Genomic DNA, 11,110 nt, shown 5'->3' with positions numbered 1-11,110 from the left:
CCTTGGTTTGGGACAATCAGATAAACCCTGTAATTAACAACAACGAAGAATATGTCTCTAGAGCAAAGCAGGCCCGGCCTGCAGCTCAGACCACTATCCCAAGAGAGGAACGTTCTGGTTTCAGCTGTTCGGTATTTAATTTAGCGCCCTTATCTTACGGATGTCGAATCTCTTCCGGGACAGAATAAAGCTGCGTTTCCGGGGCGGGGAGAGTAGTAGTCGCGAGATGTGTTTGTAAGGGAACCGCCCATCTCTTCCTTGTGCCGCCCCTTCGCCTGTCAGCTAGCGCTGTTCACTTTACATACTCCTTCCCCCTCGTACCTGCTGTCGCATTACGAAGCAGCGTAGAGTCCAAGGCGAGTCTGTGGTAATTGGAATTTAAAGCCCCGGTGTCGGGAGGTAAGGTCCACCTGCGAGAACCGCAGGCTTGATTTGGAGGGTTACGGGGTGAAATGTAAGAAAGTCTTGTAGCCACTGGCATTACTCTCGTTCTGTTTCTCTGCCAGGGTACCCCCCTCTTCGACTTGTAATTTGGAATGCTGTCCATCTGCACTACTAGCTGTTTGTGACGTTGGCCCTCTGCCACTCGAAGTCCCTGGTAGACTTTCTTTATGCCAGTAAAATCCATTCCTAAGCTTTCCCCTCGCCAAACTCTCCATCCTGTCCACGTAGTCTTTCTATTAGACTAATCTGCATGGCTGGACCTCTGTCGAACTCTTTCGGGATATTTCCTGCATGACTATCTCTCTGCCAGGATGTCTCTTCCGGACTTGCCATTGCTGTCTTTCCACCTCACCACTAATCTGTCACCCTGCAACTGCTGTGGTTGTGATCACCAGCGGGGGATTGTATTGGGTGGGCATATTTAGCTCTTAGCCCACTTTGCAAAAGGCAACAAAATGAAGGAGGAACGTGTTTGGGAATTTCTGGCTGATTTTACAATAGTACATTGTTATTTTAGTTCTGAATACCAGACTTTACTGAGATACCGGGTTTGCGATCTGGTAAGAGGAGTCGGTTTCTTTGCAGTTATTTTTAAAAGTTCTAACAGTAGTGATGTAACATCCTGGGTTTGAGGTCAGCTGTCATTACATGGAAGCCCCTAGACCGCTTCATATTCATCAAAAATGTATCATAACTAAGAAATATGATAAACTGTGTGTGTTCCACGGGGGTAACTGCCACAATTAAAAGACTAGGATGCCAGTAAATTGGATGGAAAGAATCAGCACCACAACCCCTTTTAAATATGTTTGTAGTGTGTTGTGTGTGAATGAGTGGAGTACAGGTCTGTACTGTTTTTCGTAGAGCTGTGTGACCAATTATGCATGGCTTGTGCAGTGGGTTTGTCTGGATAAAATCGTTAATCAAGGCAATTTGTGCTTCACTATGAGGCAAGATGAATGCTGAGGAACAAGACACATTCATTCTGCAGACCTTGGTGTCTGGTGTGTGCTCTTTATTGCGTGGGGGCATGTTGCAGCTATTTCCCATGCCATCCAAACAAGGTAATGAATGGGTCATATAAACTATGCACTGTATTTACCAATGATGGTCCTGCAACATGTTTCTCAACTGTTTTTTCCATTTATACATGACATTGCTGAGTGTTTACATAAAAAGTTTATATCTGTAGTTTGTATGGTGTAACATGATTTGAATGCAAAAACTATAATACTTTATAGCATTTACTGTACTTCTGAAGTAGGTGCAGACAGATGTCCATTCTGGGTTTGCAAGTATTTAAATTACGCTCACAGTTACAAATGGTAATTACAAGGACTGGGATATGCTTAAATGTAATTGCTAAGCAGGTACTCATAGAGGAGTGCCAGCAGGCCCTGGGGTTGCTGTTTGTGTCTGCCATCTCTTGAAAGTTTCAGTGTCTCTCGAAAGTTAAAAGCCACATTCCTTTACAGTACAGTTTTAAAATGTGTTTCTCTCTACACGTTACTATCCAAAGGATGCATGCTATGCAAGCCTCTCCCTGGTAAAACTGTGCAGGAAACATTTCCTTGACTTATTCTTTCATTTATTTCCTCCCATATTTATTTTGAATGCCCCTCATATTCCCTTCTAACTTCCACATGCCTCTTGTGTGTATATATAGACAACTCTAAATCGTATGTCTATCTTAATCTCTGCATCCTAACAATATCAATGCATCCCATCAATCATTTGCTTCTCTCATAACCCCCTCTAATGATCACATCTAAGTCATTCATGTGTAACAAGGAAACTGTAGTAAACACATGGAATGCTTTTGTTGAGAGCACAAAACTAATTCCAATAACCAATGAATTGAATACTAACTTTTGGCTCCTGAGTAGAGTGCTTCTCACCGTAAAGCACTTAAACGCGTCGTACAGGGGTAGTAAGCAATATATAAATGCTATTTCACTATAAAGGAACCTTGTGTGCCAGAGGTTGTGGTATATTTTTGCTGAGTGGTACGAAGACTTATGTTTGTGTGGTGTCCGGTAGTTCTGTTAGCTTAGTAGTGCTTTTGCAATCATATACACATGGTCCTATTTTGTGTGCATGCAGGTGTCGGGTTCTGTTTCATGTTGTTTGATAAAGACACATTTAAGTCTAATTTTAAAGGTATTGTATAGTAAATATTGTTGGATGAGAGGTGCTGTTGAATGTTTGTTCGGGGCCAGTTATGGCCTATCGTAACTGTGTTGGGTGCTTGTGGTGAGGTCTGTCTACTGTGTTCCGATTGTGTGGTGGTTAGTGGATTTGGGTGACCTTTGTACCATAGTGATCTCAAACTATTCTACAAACCTTAGACGTCTGGTTGGCTGGACTGAAAATTAGGAGCAGAAGAGATTCGAGGTTAGAGAGATAGAGAAATAGAACCTGGCTGGGTGCCTGTGTTTTTGAGTGTGTATTTGAGCTGCTTCTGTTCCAGGAAACTTGTCTAGCCACCGATTGTTCACCAGGACACTTCAACCTTTTGTGGGAGCAAAATACTTAGTATTTTATATTCGTTTTCCATTGACAGCATCGTTCTGTTGGTAGATTTCTAACATTGAAAAACAAAAAGACACATTATGCTTTAGGTATGCCGCCCACAGAATACATGGGGTAAAATAATTTTGCATTATTGGGTAACGTTATTACCAAACACAAATGTCCACTGTGATCTGATATGAACTGTTTTGAAGGCTTAAATCTTGAGGAAAGCTTTGAACCTTGTAATGCCATTGCTTCAAATTTGCTATATTTGAGAGCAACACTTCGTTGTAAGCTTTTGATATACATGCAGTTCTTTTAAACATGAAATCTCTTCAAATAGAGGGCAGATCAGAAAATTATTGCTTAGAAGCTCTCCTGCCCCCCAACAGATCGCTGGGGTGCAATAACTGTAAGAAAGACTTAGGCCCTCATCAAGGTTTGTGTGGAATGGTACTTACCCTACCCAGTGAATATCATCAGCCCTGGGTGAGGTATTTATCGTAGATGGTAAATACCTACAGTCCGATTTTTCAACATGAAAATGGGCCATTACATGCTGTCCGTTTGTTTTTCATTTTTCCAGGCCTTTCCCTGATACATTTTGGCAGGTTTAATCTGCCAGAATCCATTAACGAAAATCTGCGAAGGTTGTTCTCATTAGAGTTTAACCTTGAATTTATAGTGAGGGACTTAATTTATTGGTTGAGTAGCAAAATTATATATTGCACATTAAAAAAATGAATCATGCCTAGTCTAGGCCTCTCTTCGAAGAAGCAGCCTTGACTTCTGAGCTAACCCTCTCTTTTTCTCTCTTCTAGCTTGCCCGTCTGTCCAACCCCACCCTACTCCTATAGGATAACAACATTTTACCCTCTGGAGGGATTGACAGTATTTTTGGTGCTCCACCAGCAAACCTTAGCTGCATGGCACCTGCTCATTAGCACATTTAAAGCACATGTTTGCCTGACTTTGACACGATGAGCGTCTGTCAGGCTGAGTTGCTCAGCCTAACAGACGTCTCATTATGCTTTAGAGAGTCGAGAAAGGGGGTGGAGCCCTGATGCCTGTGCTCACCGATAGTCCCTCCCACCACTATTGGAGGCTCAGAAAGAAACCTGTAAGTATACCTTCAGCTGTGGCCAGCAGGGAAGCTGACTTTGAAGGTCGCACACCTTTTGTTTGCGACTTTGCTTCGCATCACTGTATGAAGAGTTGACCTACTAGAGAGTCTGCCTAGGAGCTATGAAAATCTGCACCCTTAGCTAACCTGAAGTGAACTAGAAGAAGCAAAGCATCAACTCATCATGAAATTGTTGCTGTTGTGCTAGAGACTTGGAAGGACTGTGCTATAATTTCTGAATGTAATCATACTATCTTCGGTAGAGAAAGTCTGGTGATTAATGAGGCTTTTACACAGTTGAGACGCTACTTGGAAGAAGAGGTAGATGAGATCACAGTGTGAACAGACTACAACAATCTTTTACACCTGAGATGTAATAAATGCTTGGATGCAAAAGATGCAAGATGGGTCTTGTTCTTCTCCCGATTTCAATAGTAAAACACCTACATATCAGGGAATAAACATTGCCAGGACAAAGAAAATAAATTCTAGATCAATTTGTGAACTAACTCTGAGTCAGACAAGGACACCTCGGTGATGAACAACGGTTGCAGAAAGATTTACAAGACTGAAAAAAGATTGGAACACTCCTATACAGGACAGCTGATTTATGTTTATTTAATCAGGAATTGCAATTTCGAGTCATGAAGGTGTGCCAATATTCTTCCACTGTAGGACATCCTGGGTGAAGAAAGATGCAAGAGTCACTAAAATAACTATTTTTTTGGTTGTTCAATATGTATAGGGCTGTTGAGAATTATATCAGACTGTTCAATCTGCAGTAAAGCAAAACCTTTGGGATTACTGCTGCTTCTTCATGTCCCAAATCAGCCATTGTCCATCATCTTAAGGATTTAATACAGTGACCCGGTGGGGGACTATTTTGCTATAATGGGTCATTGTGTGCCTCTGAGTGTGCTGCCAACATATTCTTGGGCAACATTTTCAAGCTTCATGGATTACCTGGTATCATTACCACTATCCAAAGAGCTCAATTAATTTCTAATGTTTTAAAAGAACTGATCAAAATAATAGGTGTTAAATATTTCTATCTACCAGCTATCATCCTAAGACTGCGGGACAGACAGAAAGCCTTAAACAAGCCGTAAAAATTATCTCCTTTAATATTCGACAGAGCATTAGAATGAATGGTGCATCTAAATTTCCTTAGTAGAATTTGCATCCATGAAATCTTAGCACTCTTCCATGAGAACTTGTCCTTTCTAATGTTTTTTCTGGCATTCACTCCTTTGCCTTTTCCGTATGTCTTTCTCCTACCACTTTCCCAATGACCACATATTGGCTTAGGCACACGAGGGACATTAGGAAAAGGTTCTGGCAGCACCATCTCATTGCAGATGCAGGATACCAGAAACCTTTTAATTGTTATTGTACACCTGCTCCAGAGTTCAAGGTTGGGAAGGGAGGTTTGTCGGCCTATGAAATATCTACTTTTTCCAGGTTCCCACCCTAAGTTTGCCTCCTGATATTTAGGTCTCTTTTCTGTTATTAGATTAGTAGGATAGTGTGCGGTGCAGCTTAGAGTTACAGTCAGAATGGAAAATACTTTCAGCTTTCCTGTATCAACTTTGCAGTCACCAAGGGAGGAACACCAGTGCCTCTCTTACTGGTTGATTAATCTAAAAAATGTAAGGCGGAAGCTTGATTCCTGCATTCATCTGGCATGCAAGGTTTAGAGTCTCCTTTAAATTTAAAAGAGATCAGACTTGAGTGTGGAAATGGGAAAATGGAAACTAGGCATGTACTCATTTCCAGGTTGTGGGTGGGACTTCTGGGGCTTATAGGTCAGTGACTAAAAGGCCAGTGCAGGCACTGGCTGGTTCCTGGCAACATTTCTCAGTTGTTTCGGCTTACTTAACCTCTACCTGTTCATCATTCAGCACTGGTGACCCCCTCCACTGTTATTTTTACCCTTCTTGGTTCCCCATCCCACCCTGTCCTTTGATCTTCTTTGTCTCTAACATTTGTTTTCTGTTCATCCTTTTATGCCTGATGATTTTTTTTGCCCCCTTACCTCTGTGTGCTCCATAGTGAGAAGGGTGCTGCTACTCTCCATCTTAGCAGCTCCTCTGTGGCATTTGTATCAGCTCCTGTAGCAAGTTCTGTAACCACCTTGCTGAACTTGCTTGCACCATCACTCCATTCCGGCAGTCCCATCTCCTCTCTTTGGCATTTGACTCCAGCCCTGATTTCTGGTAGAATAGGGGCTAGTCATAGTATGTACTTGGCAGACAATTTGTAAGATGTAAATGCCATTGGTGTGCAATATTCAGTTTTAGTAATCGCATTCTGTTTCTTTGTCTCTCCCTTGAAGATATCCAAGTTGCAGTTCTGAGACAATCTTAAGGCTGTTGGTATCATTCTGAACCAGTGCCTCGGTGTCTTGTCCCTATCTCCATTTTTCCCACGAATTCTAAACATATTATTATTCCAAACCTTGGTTGGAAAAATTGAATTATTGCGATTGTCAGCTATATTCCTTTCTGAGAATTATACTGTTATCTTTAAACCCTGACAATAAGTGTCAAAGGATTGGTTTGCATGGCTATCATGCAAGTTACAATTTGAGGACCTAACCATTACTTGTGAATTGTAGTGTTTTTTTTGGTCTTAATTTGTAACCATACATGGACTTCAACTGTTTTTTTCTGAAGAATTTAAGACTTTCATTTTAAAGCATACCTTAAGTTGTTATACCTAATTCTAACCAGAGCTTAATTTACCTATAATTTTTCAGTCACGTTCTGATTTTCTATGATGTATTAAATCCAACTGCTGTGGCCACTAAACCTCTGTTGTGCATGGCGAAGGCTGGCTGCAGAACCTGGTCTCTGGCCAGGCCCGGTGCCCAATCTACCATGGGCAGCCAATTGAGGACTTAGCTCATTCATTTCATTTTATTGAACTTTTTACCATAATTATTCTTTTAGCACATCTAAAGAAACATTCTGAGGACAGCTCGTTTAAAATTAGAATCAGCAATAGACAAAACACATTTTTATTATTATCAAGCCGCCTCTGTCCCCCATCTCTCTTCTCTTATTCCCTTACCACAGGAATAAGAATTCTGTGCGCAATATAAAATGGTCAGCCATTCTTCATTATTCGTTCTGTTTATCATCTAAAGCCTTCCCTGCATTCCAGTGGTACAGCATAGACTTCTTAGCAAATGCATACAGACATGTAAATAATGGAATGCTTGTAATAATCTCAGCCACTGGTAATTACTAGGGCTGCATCCTAGTCCCTCGTTGTTTGGCACGCCGTGCCACATGAGTTTAGACCCAGCTGTATGCAATTCATTCTTGACCCTACTCCAGTGGTAACAGTCCAGGAAGGACCTGTCTGGCCATGTCCTTCCTGGACTGAACATAAGCAACCCATTCCATAAATCTTGAACATAAATTGAAAAAAATAATGGTTATGCAATATTTTCAGTTTCATCAACAATTTTAAATAAAGGGCTAAGATGAGATAGAACACACCTCCAGTACCATGTTTCAAGTCCAGATCTGAATAAGGTAGCCCTTTTTTCATCTGCTTGCCCTTTAAAGTCCGCAATTTCTGCTTACATGCCTAGTTGTCTATTATCCCTGTTAAGGCCCGGATTACGAGTCAGAAAGTAAACATGTACAGAGATTCTGGGTGGCTGGAAGCACTGTTTTTGACCAGTATCTGCACATGTTTACTCCCATTACACGTAAAACTCTTTGGGACGTGGAATTGCTATTCCACGTTCTAAGGAGTTTTACTTGTAATAGGAGTAAATATGTGCTGAGATACTAGTCAGAAGCATTGATTCCCGCCACCTTGAATCTCTGCACGTGTTACTCCTCACTCTTACTCAGGCCTTTAACATGGATAGTATAGACAACTAACTAGGCAATTAAGTGGACTTTCAATGACAAGACGATTTAAAAAGAAAATAAGCTTCCCCCACCTGAATCAGGCCAAGGCTACAAACAAGATACAGGGGGAGTGTTCTATCCCATCTTATACCTTTATTAATACAGATAATTAACTTTGTAGTATGTGTGCAGGCACCGAATTATTATGCAGTATTCTCTTTTCAAGGGGTGTAATACCAACATTTACCACCTGCTCTGAGCCAGTGGCTAACGTGTGCTGGGGCTTGTGTCTGTTGCCGGGAGAGGGATGGGGGAGGGTGTTTAAGATCAGTTCCGTCAGAGAGAACTAAATGCTCTGCCCTTGACAGAAGAAAAAGTTGGGGTAAAGCAGGGCACGAGGACTAGCTATTGTCGCAGCCGAAGCCCTATGTTTTTAAATTAATTACTTGTTTTTACTGGCTGAACAAATCGGGTCTGGTCATCGGGAGGAGCAGAATTCCATTCAGGAATTCTGCTCCACCTGACTCGTAATCTGGGCCTAAATCGGTAAATAGGAATGAATGTTTCGAAATGAATGCATACTTTGTTTATCTTCATGCCACACCGATTGCCAGTAATAGAATATGCTCTTACTCTGTGTTATTCATCTCTGTTGTAATGGGATTACAAGTTACACAATGTTTTTCATTTCTCTCCGCACATCAGTGTTGTTTTGTATAAATTAAGCTAGTTCACTTTCTATTGCATGCGCATACTATATCAAACCCTGCAAAAACTGTCACTGCAGTCGTTGTCTCTAGAGAAATGACGTTAACATGTAATGTGATTCGATCACTTAGGATGTGTTTCATTTTCTTTCAGATTCAACTTTTCCTGATGAAATGTACTCCAGAAAAGTGAGCCTTATGAGTCAGAGCTTTCAGCGGTTTCTTTGTTTAGATTTTGCAATGTTTAACTGCAGCATAATAAACACGCAGCATTGTTCTGATAAAACACAATCAATCTAGAGCCAATATTGACACTACGATGCCAGCATGACTAATTCTAATGTCAGAGTTACGACCAGTACACATAATACTGGGGAGAATGGTGTCAGTTGGAGTGTTGGCCTGAATGCAATTCAGTCTGACAAATTTCTGTCCCTTCTTCTGAGTATGGTTCCTGTGGTGTACCACAAGGCACATGAAGACAGACCTAAGAAGATGAATGGTGTCTGGCAAAATGGGCTGAAGCCAACAGGATATGGCTTTAACATTCGATGTGATCAACAGATGGAATGTCATCATTTCTCAGAGCCAGTTTTACATGGAAATGGTGTAGAAAATTCTCCTAGCCCCAATTCAATGTACGGCAACTTCTCCAGTTACAATTATGGCGATGAGAGAGACTTCTCTGAAACAGATGCCATGTTACAGGCTGAGAATGACTCGAATAAAAGAGGGGATGAGTCTATTCAGGAAGGAAGCAACAAAATCCTGAAGGAATCTAGTATGACCATGGCCTTACAGATGCTGTTACCCTTTTTACTTGCTGGATTTGGAACAGTGTCAGCTGGCATGGTTTTAGATATTGTGCAGGTAAATATTTACTACAGTTTTGTTCTATATGTTTGTCCTGTAATATTGCCCAGGTAAACAATATTTTCCTTAGATTTTGATGTCCAAGTAAGTTAAATCCATCGTTAGTTAAAAGTGCTCTTTTGAAATACATTGTGCTGTTGTTTTCTATAATCTTTTATCACATTAGTAAAGCAGTTTCAAAACACGCTACATTTGATAAAACCTTTGACGTTCTCCATCCCAATTTCTTACTCCAAACATCCAGCTACAGTCGTCACCTTAAACTGACTGATTGTTTTCTTACCCATCAAACGTACAGTCAGTAAGGTGAGATGCATCATTGGATTGTATGTTTTCCAGTGCAAATATGCAGTGTTGTTCGAGTCCAATGATTACCCCATTTTCCACTTGTTAACTTAATTGGTTTAAAGATCTTAGTCCGGTTTGACTGGTTATATCCCTGTTTTAATTGTAATAGAGAGGGAATGTTCATCTTCAGTGTTTCCTAATATATTTCATTACTTGTGCCTCTGCTATTGAAGTCCACCTGTAGCTATTATAATCCAGATTTTAATGAACCAGTCATTCTGTGTAGCCATTTCTCCCTCCCTGCTTCTATTGTGATTTTTTGGCTGTGCTATTTAGAGTAAAACATAAGTGATGCCTGTTACGCCACTCTAGAACCTAGCCATATGGAAGTGAGTCTTGGCCCTATTCTGATAGGAACTGTACATCACACACGAACAGGCTAGGCAGAGCGGACAGAAACACAATGGATTTAAAGGTGACCAGAGTAATAATAATAATAATAATATTATTAATAAGCTATGTGTACAGCGCACAGCAGCCTCCAAATAGGAATACAACAACACAGGCGAGCAACAGATTATGCATGCAGATCTTATTGATCGAAGAAGAAGGTCTTCATCTTCTTTTTAAAGATGTTTTAATGTGGTGGTTTTCTCAGCATAACAGTGAGAGCATTCCATAATTTAGTTACCAAGAAAGTAGAAGACCTGCCTCTTCGACTGTCTCTGCACAGTTTAAGACTTGCATCAGAAAAAGGTCACTGGATCTAAGAGATCTGCATTGAACAGTAATGCCTGAGTCTTTTTTTGAGGTATGAGGCCCTTTCTTGAAGTATGCACTACGTGTTGGAATTAGAGCTTCGTTTTGAATGCACGTGCCCATAGGGAGTTAGTGCAGTCTTTTTAAGTGTGGGCTGATTGATTGGTGAAAGTGGATTTTTAAAATCATTCTTGTGTCTGCGTTTTGGACAACTTGTAGCATGTGAAGCAAGTAGGCCAGGAACTCGAAATATGGCACATGAGAATAGTCCAATTTTAGAAATTACTATAGCATTAACAAGTAATTAACAGTGGATAAAATTAATTCAAGCAAACCGCACATCACAGACATCACTAGTGTGATGGGTGTGCTAAGTCATGGACCCTGTGCTAAAAATGCCAATCCTTTCAAACCGCACCTCACTGATGAGGCCCAACTAATCCGAGACCATTATGTGGTTGCTTGTGTTCCTTTCTAGACAGGACCTGGCCAATCACTGTGGGCCGGACTGCTCCTTCTAGTGAAGGGCCAGA

At 40.9% G+C, this 11,110-nt stretch overlaps 1 protein-coding gene across 2 annotated transcripts in view; it reads left to right on the top strand.

The window, feature by feature from the left end:
• The first annotated feature begins 246 nt into the window (after nt 1-246).
• Nucleotides 247-11,110, top strand: part of SLC41A2 (solute carrier family 41 member 2) — a 325,633-nt gene continuing 314,769 nt past the window's right edge. The window contains exons 1-2 of one of the 2 annotated variants that reach the window (XM_069229008.1): nt 247-399; nt 8,812-9,527. In XM_069229008.1, the coding sequence (XP_069085109.1) occupies nt 8,985-9,527 (543 nt within the window). In that variant the 5' untranslated portion in view covers nt 247-399; nt 8,812-8,984. The remainder of the gene's footprint in view (nt 400-8,811; nt 9,528-11,110) is intronic. The other variant, XM_069229009.1, reaches the window with a different exon arrangement.

The sequence above is a fragment of the Pleurodeles waltl genome, chromosome 4_1 (genome assembly GCF_031143425.1).
Source record: "Pleurodeles waltl isolate 20211129_DDA chromosome 4_1, aPleWal1.hap1.20221129, whole genome shotgun sequence".
In the NCBI taxonomy this organism is placed as follows: Eukaryota; Metazoa; Chordata; class Amphibia; order Caudata; family Salamandridae; genus Pleurodeles; species Pleurodeles waltl.
This window is presented reverse-complemented; position numbering and strand designations above follow the sequence as displayed.